Below are 16,198 nucleotides of genomic sequence, written 5' to 3'. Positions count from 1 at the left end.
CACTTCTGCCTTGATGAAGTTAATGCATTCACCAACTAAGAACAACTTTATACATTCAAATAATCCCTACCAGCTTTAAAATTTGTGAAGGTCTAAGAATCCTGATGCTATGAATAATTTGTAATTATGATTTTATTACACTTTTCTCCAGCTCTGGAAACAACTAATATATTTATGAAAGGGAGGCAGGCTTTCTAGTGAGGGTAATTTGTCAGGTTTGTTTAGAAAAAAGGAGTACTAGGTCAATAAAGCAGGAAAATCAGTGAGTTCTATGTCATGGTCTTCTGCTCTATAGAAATGACTGACCCCTCTATGTTTCTCTCCATCATTTCCTTTTCTTTAAAATTCTTTCTAAGTATATATACAAAAAGAAAGATGCTAAATTAAGCAAATTTGACCTAAAAACATTTAGGAGTGCTACAAAGTTTTATTTAATAATTAGAAGTGGATTTTCTTGACATTCCAATAGCATAAATCCAGAAAAATCCAGCTTAGTATCTGACTTTAGGAATTCCCTGCCTGGCTAATAAGGGGAACCAAGATTATATTTCCCTTGAAGAATACTCAGCCACAATTGTGAGCCATTTATTAGACAACAGTCCTTTTTAGGAGAAAAAGAACCAGAAGTTGGAGGTGAAAGAAGGCTCAGAAGAAGCAAGTGAGGGATTATACAAATTTTATAAACGCAAAATCACATTTCACACCTCTTTTAAAGACAAAAGGTTAGGATTATTATCAGCAGTGGGTAAAGAAATGAAGACCTTTGGGGAAAAATTTCAGTCACAGCTACCCAGTTCATTTCCTCCTCTTTAAAAGACTGTCACCAGTACTACACTCTGGTCCCTTTCTTCTATTTTTAAGAGTACAGAAAAATAGTAGTAGTAGTAAAACTCTTGACAGCAATTCTGATCTAACAATTTCAATCTGCATTTTAGTTACACGTTTTATAGTTTTATTTCTTACATAAATTTACTTACAGAGAGAGAGAGACAAAGAGAAATAGCAAAGTTAAATAACTTTCTTAAGATCAGGAAACAAGTAGATCCACCAGTAGGAAAGCAGCTAACTTTCATCAGTGTGATACTGTCTGACAACTATCCTACCCACCCACTAGCCTTGTTGAGAACTGGCACACCAAACCACTTAATTTCTAAGAGGCAGAGCCTGTTTGTTAAGCTATAACACCAATTACAACGCGTGTATTTCTATTTCTTCTACTGCTTTTTCATTCAAGAGTTTTCAGCTTTTTCTTTATGACTGCGATCATAAAAAAGAAACACTTTTTTTTCAAAATTTAGGTTGTGTTTTCAGTGTACAATTGTTTCACAATTGATTATTAGACTTTATAGATCACTGATTACAACAGATACTGGACACGATTACTTTCATAGCAGCAATAAGTCTTAGGAACACAAACAAAAACTAATATTCTTTTTGGGCAATCATCGCAAGGTCATTTTAGTGTTTCATACCTTTGTGGAAGACACCTTTGGTCTAAGAAAAGTTTTTGACATTATAAACTTTAATAGTTTCCATCCGTAGTATACAACCTGTAGTACATTGAAGTATAGTTCACCTAGGGGAAAAAAGAAAAAAAATCCCTCAGATTAAGAAAAACTGTAAAACAGAAGTATAGTAACTAATATATACTGACAAAATCAACAACATAATAGAGGTTCAAGAACTAATGAAAGAGAACATACTAAAAATAGCTGAAGCAAGCAATCAAAATGCTAAATTGAATTTTACTTTTAATGACTATAGCTGTGTCAAATAGTCTGTGGTGTTAAATAAAGTTTTTCATATGAACTCAACAATGTAGTAGAGAACACAGAAAAACCACATATTTGTGTACCTACCTTTTGCCATTAAGAAAAATTAGACAACTTTATTTGTGCAGTTTTTACACTGAAAATTAAAATTTCCTTCACTTCAAAATTTTTTCCAAAATTACAAACATTCAAAAAAATTTTTTTAAAAAAGCACCATATATTGAATTCATACTTCGCACTTATTCTGGGCAAAGACTTTATATTTTTAAGTGTTTGTCTTTATTTGAACGTGTTATTATGAATTTTTTTGGCAAGACTGTGTCTTCCGACTTTCATAATTCTTCAGTGTTTATACAAGCTAGTGAACTCACCAATTTTAAGTTTACAAAATGCAAGGTGTTTACAATCTACAAACCTGTAAACTGTGCATTTTTTAATAGTTTAGAAACACATAATTTCTAACGTGTAAATACTTCCACACACTAGAAAACAAACCGTACACACACACAGAAATTGTTCATGACTAGAGAGGTTTTTCTTTGCAGTTTGAAAGAGGTACACAGGTGGGGGGAAAAAACACGTATTTCAGTTAATTTAGTTGGCAGGTCGAAATAAAAGATGCAGACTGTTGTCACGGTCAGAATTTTAGTCGCTTTTTGAAAACAAGACTGACCGTTACCTCCTTTAAAGAGCAGGCAACTGTCCTTGATGATACCAGGTTCCTGAAATGAGACGTCAGAGGTAGAGAAGACTTCGAAAAATACTTCCAGCAGACCCACCACCACCCTACACGCTGCACAGGGAATACTAAGCTCACATATTCGTCCAACGTAATGCTGCTAGTCAGAGAGCGAAGACGAGCTCGCATACCCTGGCTCCAGGCCAGAACTCTGCACCTCCACCCCTCTCACCCCTAGATGGGATGGGCAGGTCAGGAGGAGGAGCGACGAGAGCCGAGAAAGGCGTGAAGGCACAGATGGACTCACGTCTCTAGGACAGACATATACCAGCCTTATGTATGCGGCAGCCTTACTTTCCGGAAGCTGCATCCCCTTGTGGGTGGAAAGGAACGGGGGAACCCAGTCTGCTCCAGGTGGAAGGGTAGCCACCCGGCCCTACCCAAGCTCAGCGGCGAGCCGTCTTGGAGGGCCCACCTCCCGGGGTCCTACCAGACCGGTCGGCGCTTCCGCGACACAGACGGAAAGGCGGGGCCGCCAAATCAGCGACTGTCTTAGGCATCCAGCGCACTGCCTGACTCGAAGCTCCGAGCCGACCTGTGCCCGCAATTCGGACCCTGCGATGGAAGCGTGTCATAGAAGGCCAGGTAACCAATGGTCGGCGACGAGGCGGCAGAGGTGGTTCGCTACCGCCACAGAAGACCTCCAGTACTCCGGCGCCACTGGCGCTTACCGCCTCCCGCCCCTTCCGGCCCCTCCCTGTTGCGTGTAGGGCGCGTGTGCAGAGGCGTCCTGAGCCGGCGCGGTGATGACCATGTTGCTTCCGAACATCTTGCTCACGGGTCAGGGCGCGCGCCGGGGTGGTGCTGGACGGCGGGGCTAGCCAGGGACGCCGAGTGCTTCGGGCCCTCGGACGCCCGAATGGGGTGCCACTCAGTGTTCTGTTTCGAGACTCGGCGAGGGCCGCGTGGCGTGGCAGTTGTCAGGGCCTCGAGACCCGGCCCTCGCGACGGTTGCGGGAGACGGGGGGAGGGGACAGCGAATGTTAATTCTATTGGTGGAGGTTGGCTACTCGGTGAGGTGCAGAGAGGTAGATATATCCAATTCCTTTTTTTTTGGCAAGCTGCCTAATCTTTATTAATCAGGCTTTTGTTTGTAAAATGACTGTCGTTTCTTTACCTGCAGGGTTCTCTTTAGGTTTTTAGCGAAATAACGTAAGGCAGTATCCGGCCCTTAATAGATTTGTTAATGGTGGATGCCTTTGGCCTCCTGGGCTGTCTCTCATTTTTCTTCTGTATCTGAGAGTCAGATTTTTATGAAAGGATTCTAATGTCTGGAGTGATCAGTTTGCTGTATACGCTTGTGGAGAGGCTTTCTCTCTCTCTCTCTTTTTTTTTTTTATTTTAAGAAGGAAAAGCATCTACTGAGCAGCTCTGGTCGTTTCTCTTGTAGAGATGCTGTAAAGTTCCTTAGCTAATTGTGGGGGTTCTGGGTATTTGGATCCATACTCAGGGCGCCTGTGATACTAAAATGCCGCATAACTCCTTTAAAGGAAAATATGGTCGTTTTTAACTCTGAAAATGTCTGTCAAGTTTTAGCAGTTAATAGCGTTATAAGTCATTCATGAAAGAATCTAATGGGTGTGGATGCTACTGCAGCATCTAAAAATTGAGGCGCTCTTTGTGGAAACAGCAGTAAAGTTTTATCCTTTAGCAGAACATAAGCTTATTGGCAACGCGTAAGTCCTTTCTATTTCTGAGAGCTGCAGATTAACCTCAAATTAATGTTTAGCCTTTAAGATTTCTTGAGGGGACCATTTTACAACATCTCATTTGTTTGGATCAGACTGTTTGTTTTTTAATATTAAACAATATCAAAAATCTAAATGTGAGAATTTTATTGAGAACATGGTGCGTTCAGGGTTCAAACTTGGTGTATTATTATGGACTGGAGTTAAATGTTATCTTTATGGAGACTTGATTTATTCCCGCTATCTTTAATTATAATGATCAAGTTTCATAATTTTAGTGGCATTAAACCCGAACAGCAGAAAATTGTGGGTTTAATTATCTTGAAATACATAGCTATAAAAAAGGGAAGGTGAAGGTATAGTATTGCCATTTCTGTAAAAGGAAATCTATAGTGTGTGTATGTATATATACATGCAGTGTATGTATATGTACACATGTAATATGCTACCGTATGTATACATATACGTGGATGTATACACAAATGCGTATGTATACGACTTATTTGGAGACATGTATAAGAAACTGGTTTACACTGATTGCCCCTAGGGAAGAGTGTAGCGGGTCAGTAGAAATGAGATTTTGTCTTTCGTACTGCCAAACTTTTCCCATGAACAATTTAATTTTTTTTTCAGTTAAAGCAAATAAATGATAGTAATTTACTTGCAATGGCTAGTTTTATTCTGGGAATTTCTATGGTGGTAGCAGACAGTCTGTGATTGACAGAATCTCCTAAGACCCACTCCTGGCAGAATCAGATACACTGGCTAAGATCCTGATATCCAACAGGCTTTGGGTAGTTTTTATTAGGTTATGGTGTGTGTTAATTCATAGAGGATTTCTAAATAGGAAACTTCATTTCAGTTGTTAAGAACCTTAAGAAGGGCAGATCAGTAGCTAAAGTCTAATAAGTATTTCATGAACAGTATATTTCTGTGGCTTGTCTTACAGGTACACCAGGGGTTGGAAAAACCACGCTAGGCAAAGAACTTGCATCAAGATCAGGACTGAAATACGTTAATGTGGGTGATTTAGCTCGTGAAGGTAAGGGACACTTTGGTGTTAGATTTATGTTATTTTATTTATTTTTTTAAGTGAGAGAAATGATGGAGTATTAGGACTATATTTGTGAGAGGGTACAAAAAGGAGAGAAGGATTGCCATTAAGGAATTTGTGCTCTGATGAGGACCCAAAGAAATAGAACATATTGTCTAATGTTGTGTCTTGGTTGTTTTGACCATTACATCCCTTCTGCCACTGGCTAGCAGGTCTTGTGGACAGTTATAATTGGGACAGCTTCTGTGAAGATTGAACTTATGGTAGACAGAATCGAACATGAGGAAGAGGGAGAGTATTTTGATTTGGGCAAACACATAAAGGTTGGGGTGGTGCTGAGCATATCTGTGGAGACAGTATATTGAGCTCACTATAAGGACATTATTTTGAACTCTGACAGTAGCACATGGAATTTTCTGTCCTTTGGTATTTTCTTAGATTAATTTCATAGGTGCATGCCTGCAAGCAGCTACACACATTCTAAAGTGATACATGTTTACTTATTTGACCCTCTTTTTCCCCAATCTTTTATCACCCCCTTATTTGTGTCTTCATCTTTTTATATACCATAATGGATAGAAACTCAATAAATTTAAAGAGAACTTTAAATGTGCCTCATTAAAATTTAAAAGATTTAATATATTTTAAAAACTTATATTTTTAAAAATTTAACATGTATTTAAACATTTTAAAGTTCCTGACAGTTGCTACCAAAGTAACTATTTCAGGTTTGATCTAATGTACATATTTTTTTCAAATGATCTAAAGTCTGATCACCGGATATCATGGAGTCTGGCAAGATGGCTTCTCCCAAGAGCATGCCGAAAGATGCACAGATGATGGCACAAATCCTGAAGGATATGGGGATTACAGAATATGAGCCAAGAGTTATAAATCAGATGTTGGAGTTTGCCTTCCGATATGTCACCACAATTCTAGATGATGCAAAAATTTATTCAAGTCATGCTAAGAAAGCTACTGTTGATGCAGATGATGTGCGATTGGCAATCCAGTGTCGTGCTGACCAGTCTTTTACCTCTCCTCCCCCAAGAGATTTTTTATTAGATATTGCAAGGCAAAGAAATCAAACCCCTTTGCCATTGATCAAGCCATATTCAGGCCCTAGATTGCCACCTGATAGATATTGTTTGACTGCTCCTAATTACAGACTTAAGTCTTTACAAAAAAAGGCATCTACTTCTGTGGGAAGAATAACGGTTCCACGGTTAAGTGTTGGTTCAGTTACTAGCAGACCAAGTACTCCCACACTTGGCACACCAACCCCACAAACCATGTCTGTTTCAACGAAAGTAGGGACTCCAGTGTCCCTCACAGGGCAAAGGTTTACAGTACAGATGCCCACTTCACAGTCCCCAGCTGTAAAAGCATCAATTCCTGCAACATCAACAGTTCAGAATGTTCTAATTAATCCATCATTAATTGGGTCGAAAAACATTCTTATTACCACTAACCTGGTGTCATCACAAAATACTGCCAGTGAATCATCAAGTGCACTGAAAAGAAAACGTGAAGATGATGATGATGACGATGACGATGATGACGATGACTATGATAATTTGTAACCTAGCCTTGATGCATTGTAACATGTATACTTGGTTTTGAATCCATTGTACTGAGCTTAAACATGCATGCTGGATGTTTCCAAGTTGTTTTAGAAAAATAGTATTTAATGAGTAAATATGGCTATCATTTTTCAATTGAGATGTTGTATTGGACTTTCTTTAGTAGGAGTAGTAATAGTTTTTTGTCAGCCTTTAAGTGTAAAAAATAAAGTTGTAATTCATCAGTTTGATTGTTGGTACTTTGGCAATTATGTTTTTAGAAGCAGTTTTCTGCCTCATTATGACCAACAGTTAACAAAAACTTGAAGTTGTTACAGTCTATTCATTACCACTAGAGTGTCATTTCTAGTGTCTTCAGATCATAGTATGATTCCTGCTGTATAAGTCACTCTTAAGGGCCATGCTTTCAGATTGCTGAAGTATAACTATGCCTGCTTTTTGGAGGGACCACTTGGTCATGATTTTTATTCATAGTGGATCCTTATCTGTTTAGATTTATCTTCCTCAATTGCCAGACTTCTTCTTAGGTCCCATTTTTCTATCCCTTTGGTTATATTTAAGGACCCTTGATGTGTTTCCCAGTGTCAAAAATTCAAAAAAAAATTTTTTCCACTATCCCTTTGCAGGTCGATTTTGTGCATCTTTGCTTGTCAGTCTTGATACTATATGCCAGTATCATGCTTACACTTTTAATCCAGGTTTAGCATTTAAGTTATTGTTAATAAAACTTACAACTGTGCATAGCTTGTCATTCTCCATTTTATACCTACGTGAAATCTGCTTTTGTTCCTTTGCCTGTTGAATTTTACTGTTTTTGACAGGTGATTTCACAGTCACGTTGTAGTCAATTTCAGCCATGTCTTCCAGTTCTAATTTTACCCACTCAATGTAACACTTCTAAGCTTAATGAAGCTGCTGTAAAATCTATCATGGATAGCATTGACAGCAACAGTAACACCAAAGTATAATCCACTGTGAGACACTTGTCTTCTCCACTGAGTCTTCTGTTTGTTCTCAAACCGTTTTAGTCAGTTGTGTGCCCACCTAATGGTGCATAGTCTTGACCATTCTCTTTGTATTTTATTGGTGAGATTATTTCATGAGATGGAATCTGCCTTAAAGGAAAAGTGTGAATTTTTTCCCCTCCTGTTTTGCCAGAAAAGGATTTCTGGTCTGATTTGACAAGTGTTAGATGAGGTACTTTATAAGGTTTTTCAAAATGTACCAGGCTTTTTTCCCCAGGTGCCATTTGAATATATCTGAAAACCTTACTAGGAAGTAGTCTGAGACATTCAGCTTCCTCATTTTTTTTCCAAATGGTGATACTTTTTAAGGGAAACCATGCAGTTATCTGTAAAGCAGTGGTTCTCAACTGGGGGTGATTTTACCCCTCAGGGGACATTTGGCAACTTCTGAGACATTTTTGGTAATCACAGCTGGGGTGAGGAGTGTTGCTACTGACCTCTAATGGTACAGGCCAGGGATTCTGCTGAACATTCTCCAATTCACAGGACAACCCTCCATCTCCATAACAGAATTATCAAGCTCAAAATGTCAGTAGTAATTCAGGTTGAGAAACCCTGCTATAAGTAATGAGACTTAAGGGATGTGTCTAAATGGAGTTTATTGCTATCCTAGTCATCATATTAAATTGTATTTTTTGTAAGAGACCATCTATGCCATTTAAAACCAAAGCAGGAAAAATTAGGTGGGGAATTAAGCTTAGTAAAACTTTGAAGCGTCCTCAGTGTGCAGTAAGAATGCTTTTCTTATCACTGTTCTTCCAGTCTCACGTTCCTCAGTTGATGTCCTTTCCCGTATCCAATCATTTAATTACACATTTACCAGCATCCTTAATTTTCCTGCCACAAGTTTATCAGTCTTTAGCCTTTGTCCCTAAACCCAGGATACTCATAGGTCTAGACAAAAGTAGTATGATTATACTGACATTGGATGCATTTCAAATACCTGGCCCTCAATACTTAAAATCTTGGTGTGTTTCTAACCCAGGGGTTGGCAAGCTGCTGCTGTTTTTGTAGTACACTAAAGACTAGACTGCAAATCCTTAAGTATTTACTGTGTGGCCTTTTATAGGAAAAGTTTGCCATCCCTGCTCTAACCTCTGTGTATCCCATTTTTTTTCCTTCACCTTAATCAGCTACCGCTGAAAGCCTTTGAAACTAACTTCTCCATTGGCCTCTCCAACACTGCTGTCCCAATCTGCATCTGATTCTTTTCCTTCCCACCATATACCTCATTCCCCTGTGATTTCACTACAGCCATTTTGTAATCCTGCCCCTCCCTCTAGTAATGTCATTCACTCAGGACTAGTTATTAACTCCCTTTTGTTGATGACTTAAATTTATAATTAAAACTTAGCCCGGTTTCTAGACACCTACTAGACGTAACCATCTAGATAGTTCCCAAACATTTCCAAATTAATGTTTAAAAAGCACATGCTCTGAAGTCATTCCTGACCCTGCTTGGCTGCTCCTGATTCCTATCCCCCCCCCCAAACTATTCACACACTGCACAGATGCACTTGGTTCCTAATCTTGATGGTTTGAAAAATCACTTTGATAGCCCTATCCCATTCCTAAGACCACCGGTGCTGTGTCCCTTTGGCACTGCTGTACCATTCTCAAGACCGTCCATGCTGAATCTTCTATTCTTCGGTACCTCTTCCCTCCCTCTTCAATACCCCATCATTATATCCTTTAAAAGAGGGAACAGAGGGGATGACATGAACTTTTTACTGATAAAGTCCATCCTCCTTAATGAAGTATAGGAGATTATGAACTGGCCACAGTTTACCTTCAGCCTGCCCTGCAACCACTATCTCCTAAGTCCCCTTCAGTCTACCCACAGTGCACTGTTGTTCAGCAGTGGAAAAAGTGGGGCGTCTTGCATCTCCATGTCTTATTTCCTTTGTCTATAGATGCCCTTCCTAACCTACCTTACAAACAGCACCTTAAAAGGCCCAACTTAAATTCCACATCTTTGGTACTCTAATAACTTCTCTATGGAGAATTCATTGCTTTCTTTGCATAAAAGGCCAGATATCAAAGCTCCCAATCCTTAAACCAATTAACTTACTGTACTAATTGCATTATAATTAAAAGCCTCTTGTTGGGTTGAGGTAAATGTATTTCCAAAGGATGAAATCTGAAACTGTATTATTGGCAGCAGCATCAAAATAGATAACTAGCATCCCTCTATCATTAACTTTAAAGAACAGCTTTCATGTGAGTATATAAATTCTAGGATGGCAGTGAAGAAAATGTCATGCTTTTACGGTTTGACTAACAAGTGGGAAAGTCTTTTAAGGTAAGAAGGTCTTTAAAGCCTTTTAACTGGCTTCACAATCGATTTTTTTTTCTGCAAGTAATTTTTAAGTAAATCATAAAACTTTGGGAAATTAATTTAATTTTCAAAATGTTTGGTAGTTTAATCAAATCAGACTTCTCCCCACCCCAGTCTTTGTCATATGAAGACCCTCTATACAGACAATTATAAACTTGACTTCCAATTGAAACTTTCTAAAGTAGCAAACATTTTTACTCTTTTTGGAAATTTGAAATGAAGTTTAGAATCCATCTATTTCTCTGTTCCCTATAACGCAGATTGTAATTATCACTTACCTAAAATTCTGCGGTAGCCTTTATATGGTACCCGTGCTTCTGGATTTGCTTTCTTCCAACTGCACACAGAAACCGAAATGATTTTTAAAAATTTGAAATTGATCATGCCATTTCATGCTTAAAATGCAGTAATGATTTTCCTTTGCCTTGGGATTAAAGTCTAAACTCAGTGAAGCCTTCAAGGTCCTTTTTAATCTGGCCTCAATTCACCTGACCCCTTTATCACCTACTTTCTAACTATTCTGAAAGACTTTCCCTCCTTTGAAAGGCCTGCCCTCTCTAATCTCTCTGCCTTTGAATATCTTGTTTTCTCTGTTAAGAGTCATCTTACCTTTTTTTCCCTAGCTAACTGCTTCAAGTCTTCACTTAGAAGTTATCTCCTCTAGGAAGCCTCCCCTAATATCCCACCCACGTTTATGTTTCTAACCTAAATGGTGCCCATCCTATTGCTCCCGTAGTACCATAACATTAAAATACTGTAATTTCCAAGTTACTTGTCTGTCATCACCCCATTTTATTGTAAAGTCTTCAAAATGGAAGGACTGAGTTTGTCTTCTTATTCAATTTGTTCACTAATATATCTTCATTACTCCTGTAATTACTGGTACATGGTGTTTGATAAATGCTTTTTGAAGTGAATATTTGAAAGCTTGGATTACACTATTTTATTAAAATATATTAAAGTGATTTAAGAAATCCTGCATTTCAGCATTGCAGTATAAAGACTTTAATTCTAAAAGTTAATATTGCCATAGTTGTCTGTATTTTAGACAGCATATATTTTTAAAGATTTTACTAGTCTGGATTTAAAATATGAAGGAACATTGATCTACTCCAGATTCCCACATGGTACAGAATCAGCTGTCAGTATTAGATTTTGTGGCATTGTAAAAAATATAGAGTATTGTAAAAATAACATACAGAAAAATAAAACGACCTAATATTATTTACTTAAGTAAAAATACATTTCTAGAGTCAATTTACTAAATACATATATAATTAATAAAACAGGTATAAAAAGGCTCATTTTAATTTGCATGTCTAATATGAGAAAGTCCAACATTTTTTTCAGGTACTGTTTACTAATTATCTTTTCTATTCTGTGTGAATCTTATTATTCTTTGTTAAGCTACTTACTATTATTTTGATTTTTAAGATATTTCAGTCCATTGTCCTACTACAAATACTTCTCCCTGCTGTTTTTCTTTTTTAAAAAACTATATTTTTCATTGAACAGAGATTTAACATTTTATATGTTCAAATCAGTCGTTTTATTTTTTCACAAACTCCAATGAATTATTCCTTTGTAGGTTAAATTTTCCGTCTTTGGAATTAAGAAATTTGCTCTTCATATAGAAAGCAAACTTATGGTTACCAAAGGGGGAGGGGGAGGGGAGGGATAAATTAGGAGTTTGAGGTTAACAGATACACACTACTTTAATAAATAAACAGGGGCCTACTCTATAGCACAGAGAACTATATTCAATATCTTGTAATAACATAATGGAAAATATCTGAAATATATATATATGTATAACTGAATCACTATGCTGTACACTTGAAACTAGCACAACATTGTAAATCACCTATACTTAAATTAAAAAAAAATTAGTTCTTTAATCCACCTATTTGTGGTATAAAGTAAGGATTTAGATTATTTTCTAAATTGTTAACCAGTTTTCCCCACACCAAGACAGTTTAACCTTTTAGCTGGTAAGTTTCTGGTAACTGAACAGCAACACAAGAAGGCAGAGGCCACACTATGTGCTAGAGCAGTGGCTCACATGGCCAATATCTGTCCAGAGTTAAAACTGCCTCTGTGCCTTCCACTAACCCTCAGGATTATTGTCACTTTAGAACTCATGCTCATTTTTTAACCTCATTTCAACCTGTGCCAAAATAGTAAGGGGAAGGAGATTTGGGAAGACTATAGCCATCTTCGAGATGGCCAAGAGGATGACCTAAGCCTGCCTTAGAGATTGTACCTCCTAGGGATTCAGAGTGAGGCTGAGATTGATAAGTCTCACCTTAAGACAAACTTCCTTTGAAAGGAAGCTTTAATTTGCCGGAAAGTTACATTTAAATCTGCCTTTTTTATATCTGTCCATCATTCTTCTACCTTCTGAAATAAGATATTTAACCCTTGGCTTTTGGGGATGCTGGAAATCTAGACGTAAAGGAGCATCAGGGTACTGACTCCTTCCCCAAACCCCATAAAGATATGCCCTCAGTGACAAAGGGTTCATTTTTGGAATCAAGAACATGTTGTTGCTTTTAATAAGTTTCATCTTTGGCCTCATAAATTTGGAACTTAACCTGCTGTTAACGTGCAGGGAGTATTTCCATCCATGTGTCCCCTTTTCCCACCAATCTGTGGCTCAACAAAAATAATGCAGTTCTCCTCTACTAATAGCTCCACAAATTCTGAAGTTGGCTATTATTCCGTCTTTTTAGTTGTTTTAGTTTTGATAGCTAAAATGGTTTCAGGTATATTGCTATCCAAGCTTCTAAACAAAATTCTAATTTATCAGTATAGCTCTTTATATTTGGTGTCCATGTAACATCTCTCGTGTTAATGCCCTCCCTTGTCTCTAAAAGAGTAACTGATGATATATTTCCTTTCCCAAAGTCTAGAATTAATTGAAAATTACTGAAAGTTACTTAGAAAATACTACTTTAACACACCAATGTATATCTCTTTTAGGGCAGTTATATGATGGCTATGATGAAGAGTATGACTGTCCCATTTTAGATGAAGATAGAGTAAGTACAATTTTTTAAAATAAATATACATTTAAAAAAAATTAATAGGGAAGTTGACCTCTGTGTTCTTCCTTCTTTTCCTTTTTCACAGGTAGTTGACGAGTTAGAAAACCAAATGAGTGAAGGTGGAGTTATTGTTGATTACCATGGTTGTGATTTCTTCCCTGAACGCTGGTTTCATATAGTTTTTGTGCTGAAAACAGATAACAGTGTTTTGTACAAAAGGCTTGAAACAAGGTAAGAAAGGAAAAGCACTGAGTTCTTAAAGTATAATATAAATTTTTATTCAGATTCCTGAGGTTGGCCAGTACTACCATCATAAAGGGTTCTATTTGAAAATGTGACTGTTTTGTCTTACTACAAAGCAAATCTGTATGGTACGAACTTTCTGAACCTAAGAGAAAAAGATGCATTTGTAAAACACAAGCAGTACTTTGAGTAAATGAATACCTCAACTGACAGTTTGATTCAGTAAAAGGTACTATATAGCAATTCTGTTTAGTCATGCTTTTTCCTTTGTTGTTGTTTTTGTAGGGGGAGGTAATTAGGTTTGTTTATTTATTTTTAGAGAAGGTACTGGGGATTGAACCCAGGACCTCATGTATGGTAAGCCTGTGCTCTACCACTTAAGCTATACCCTCCCACATGCTTTTTCCTTAATGTAAAACTTTGCTAGGAAAACAACCAAGCTGATAACATTCTTTGCTATGGAATGAACGTTACCCACTCAAATTATCCTCACAACAGGAATGGGAAAACTTACGAAAAACTAACAAGGTAAATTAATATTTCACAACCTTTAAAATATATTTGAGTTTATCCCTCCAAGAAAGCATCACCAGAAAAACCAAAAAAGAAAAATTTTATGGAAGACATTTTCCCACTGTCTTCTGAGTCATACTGTGGGAAATTGTGTGATCAAGTACCCAACTACTGTACGATAATTCCTTTTATGCATTTTATTATATGCAAGTATTTTTGCTTGATTTTTCATGTGTTCAAAAGTGCATAGTTACAAAAGTGTCCAGTTTCTGGTGTGTTCCTGAAACTCCAGCTAATGCCAGTTTGCTTATCATCTCTTTGCCTTCTAGGGGTTATAATGAGAAGAAACTAAAAGACAATATTCAGTGTGAAATTTTTCAAATTCTTTATGAAGAAGCCTTAGCATCCTACAAGGAGGAAATAGTGCATCAGCTGCCCAGCAATAATCCAGAAGATCTTGAGGATAATATCGATCAGATATTGAAATGGATTGAGCAATGGGTCAAAGATCATAGCTCTTGACTTACAAGAATGGCCACCTTACAATCACTCTTGATATCTCTCTGCCCACATTATATAAATTGTTCAATTATCAGTAAAACTTCCTTATTGAAACTGTGTTGTTGGAGTAGTAGGTGGATAGTATAAAGGTTTATGTTTGGGGTTTTTTTTCTCCATGATAAAGCTAATCTCACTTATCATGAATAATATTATTAAGGATTGAGAATGAAAACTGTCATTGTTTAGTACTTCAATTGCTAAAGGATAAATAAATCTCACCAAATGGGTGGATATATTTTAAGTTTATTACAGAATAAAATGAAAGTGATTTCTTAAAATAAAACTTAAGACAAAACATCAGAGTTTTCCATGTTTATTTTTCTTTTAAAAAAAAAGTGTAAGTGGTAATACTTGCACTCTGTATAAAACCCAAAAGGCACAAAAGGTATACAGACAGTGTCCCGCTTATACTGGGTCAACTTAGGAATTTCTGACTTTACAATGGTGCAAAAGCAATATGCATTCAGTAGAAACCACACTTTGAATTTTTATCTTTTCCCAGGCTAGTGGCATGCAGCACTGTGATGCTGGGTGGGGCAGAGAGCTGCAGCTCCAGTCAGCCACACAATCTTGAGGGTGAACAACTGAGCTGCTTACAACCATCCTGCACCCACACAGCCATTCTGTTTTTCACTTTCAGTACAGTACTCAATAAATTACATGAGATATCCAATACTATTATAAAATAGGCTTTCTGTTAAGATGATTTTGCCTAACTGTAAGTTAATGTAAGAATTCTAAGCATGTTTAATACAGGCTAAGCTAAGCTGTGATGTTTCATAGGTTTGGTGTATTAAATGCATTTTCAACTTAGGATATTTTCAACTTACGATGTGTTTATTGGAGTGTAACCCTTTCATAAATCAAGGAAGATCTGTACTGGAAAGAAGTTTCCCTCCAGGCCACTGTGTTCTTCAGTCATGCTAGATTCTCTCCCTTTAGGAAATGATGTTACTGGTTCCTTGTGTATCTTTTCAGAGATTTTATGCCTGCAAAGCATGTGTATGCTTGTGAACATTATTATTATTTTTTAAGCCTATGGTAGCACACTATGCAAAATGTTCTGTATTTTTTTCATTTAATGTATTTTGGATATTATACCATCTCAGAACATACAGACCTTAGTGTTCTTTATTTAAGATATAATTTATATATATAAAGCGCACCATTGTAAGGTGTACAATCCATTGGTTTTTATCATATTCACAAGATTGTGCAACTATCCAATTCTGTAACATTTTCATCACCCCACTCAAAAGAAGCTCCATACCTGTTACCAGTCACTTCCCATTCTTCCCTTCTCCAGTCCCTTGCTATCACTTAGTCTACTTACTGTCTCTATGGATTTGCATATTCTAGACAATTCATATAAATGAAACCGTATGGGGTCTTTTCTATCTGGCTTCTTTCACTTAGCATAGTGTTTTCGAGATCATCCACGTTTTAGCCTTTAGCCTTGAGTACTTCGTTCCTTTACATGGTCGGATAATGTTCCACTGAATGGCTATCCCACATTTTGTTTATCCATTCCATCAGTGACACAGATGGGTTGCATCCACTTTGGGTATTATTAATTATGTTATGAACGTTTGTGTACAAGTTTTTGTGTAGCTGTGTCTTTTCAATTCTCTTGGA

General features: G+C 37.2%; 3 protein-coding genes across 12 annotated transcripts in view; 2 read left to right on the top strand and 1 right to left on the bottom strand.

Moving 5' to 3' along the window:
* Nucleotides 1–3,067, bottom strand: part of RAD17 (RAD17 checkpoint clamp loader component) — a 29,138-nt gene extending 26,071 nt beyond the window's left edge. For 2 of the 6 annotated variants that reach the window (XM_032473585.1, XM_032473591.1), the window contains exon 1: nt 1,473–1,576. In XM_032473585.1, the coding sequence (XP_032329476.1) occupies nt 1,473–1,514 (42 nt within the window). In that variant the 5' untranslated portion in view covers nt 1,515–1,576. Of the gene's footprint in view, nt 1–1,472; nt 1,577–2,451; nt 2,495–2,589 lie in introns of those variants that run through there. The other 4 variants (XM_032473582.1, XM_014559697.2, XM_032473572.1 and 1 more) reach the window with 4 other exon arrangements.
* AK6 (adenylate kinase 6) lies at nt 2,753–14,863 on the top strand. 3 transcript variants are annotated; one of them, XM_014559707.2, is made up of 5 exons: nt 2,753–3,096; nt 5,149–5,241; nt 13,182–13,240; nt 13,332–13,477; nt 14,332–14,860. In XM_014559707.2, exons 1-5 carry the CDS (start codon nt 2,787–2,789, stop codon nt 14,522–14,524), a joined length of 801 nt encoding a protein of 266 aa, XP_014415193.2. In that variant the 5' UTR covers nt 2,753–2,786; the 3' UTR covers nt 14,525–14,860. The 3 variants fall into 3 exon arrangements, with proteins under 3 accessions (XP_014415193.2, XP_006185251.2, XP_032329567.1); XM_006185189.3 differs by having other exon boundaries at nt 3,059–3,291; nt 14,332–14,863; XM_032473676.1 differs by lacking the exon at nt 2,753–3,096 and adding an exon at nt 3,336–3,539.
* On the top strand, nt 3,062–7,575 carry TAF9 (TATA-box binding protein associated factor 9). 3 transcript variants are annotated; one of them, XM_032473685.1, is made up of 3 exons: nt 3,062–3,291; nt 5,149–5,241; nt 6,022–7,575. In XM_032473685.1, exon 3 carries the CDS (start codon nt 6,039–6,041, stop codon nt 6,834–6,836), a length of 798 nt encoding a protein of 265 aa, XP_032329576.1. In that variant the 5' UTR covers nt 3,062–3,291; nt 5,149–5,241; nt 6,022–6,038; the 3' UTR covers nt 6,837–7,575. The 3 variants fall into 3 exon arrangements, with proteins under 3 accessions (XP_032329576.1, XP_032329578.1, XP_014415191.2); XM_032473687.1 differs by lacking the exon at nt 3,062–3,291 and adding an exon at nt 3,292–3,539; XM_014559705.2 differs by lacking the exon at nt 3,062–3,291 and adding an exon at nt 3,592–4,187.
* Nucleotides 14,864–16,198: the final 1,335 nt, after the last annotated feature.

Source organism: Camelus ferus, chromosome 3 (genome assembly GCF_009834535.1).
Source record: "Camelus ferus isolate YT-003-E chromosome 3, BCGSAC_Cfer_1.0, whole genome shotgun sequence".
NCBI classification, from domain to species: Eukaryota; Metazoa; Chordata; class Mammalia; order Artiodactyla; family Camelidae; genus Camelus; species Camelus ferus.
The sequence above is the reverse complement of the archived record's forward strand: the minus strand, read 5'-3'. Positions and strand labels throughout refer to the sequence as shown.

What these genes read in the sequence shown, in the direction of transcription:
- AK6 (XM_014559707.2), top strand. Translation starts at nt 2,787, where the DNA reads ATGTATGCGGCAGCCTTACTTTCCGGAAGCTGCATCCCCTTGTGGGTG. An exon ending in AGCGTGTCATAGAAGGCCAG is followed by an intron (nt 3,097 to 5,148) that starts GTAACCAATGGT and finishes CTTGTCTTACAG; the next exon opens with GTACACCAGGGGTTGGAAAA. An exon ending in TACAAAAGGCTTGAAACAAG is followed by an intron (nt 13,478 to 14,331) that starts GTAAGAAAGGAA and finishes TTTGCCTTCTAG; the next exon opens with GGGTTATAATGAGAAGAAAC.
- TAF9 (XM_032473685.1), top strand. Translation starts at nt 6,039, where the DNA reads ATGGAGTCTGGCAAGATGGCTTCTCCCAAGAGCATGCCGAAAGATGCA.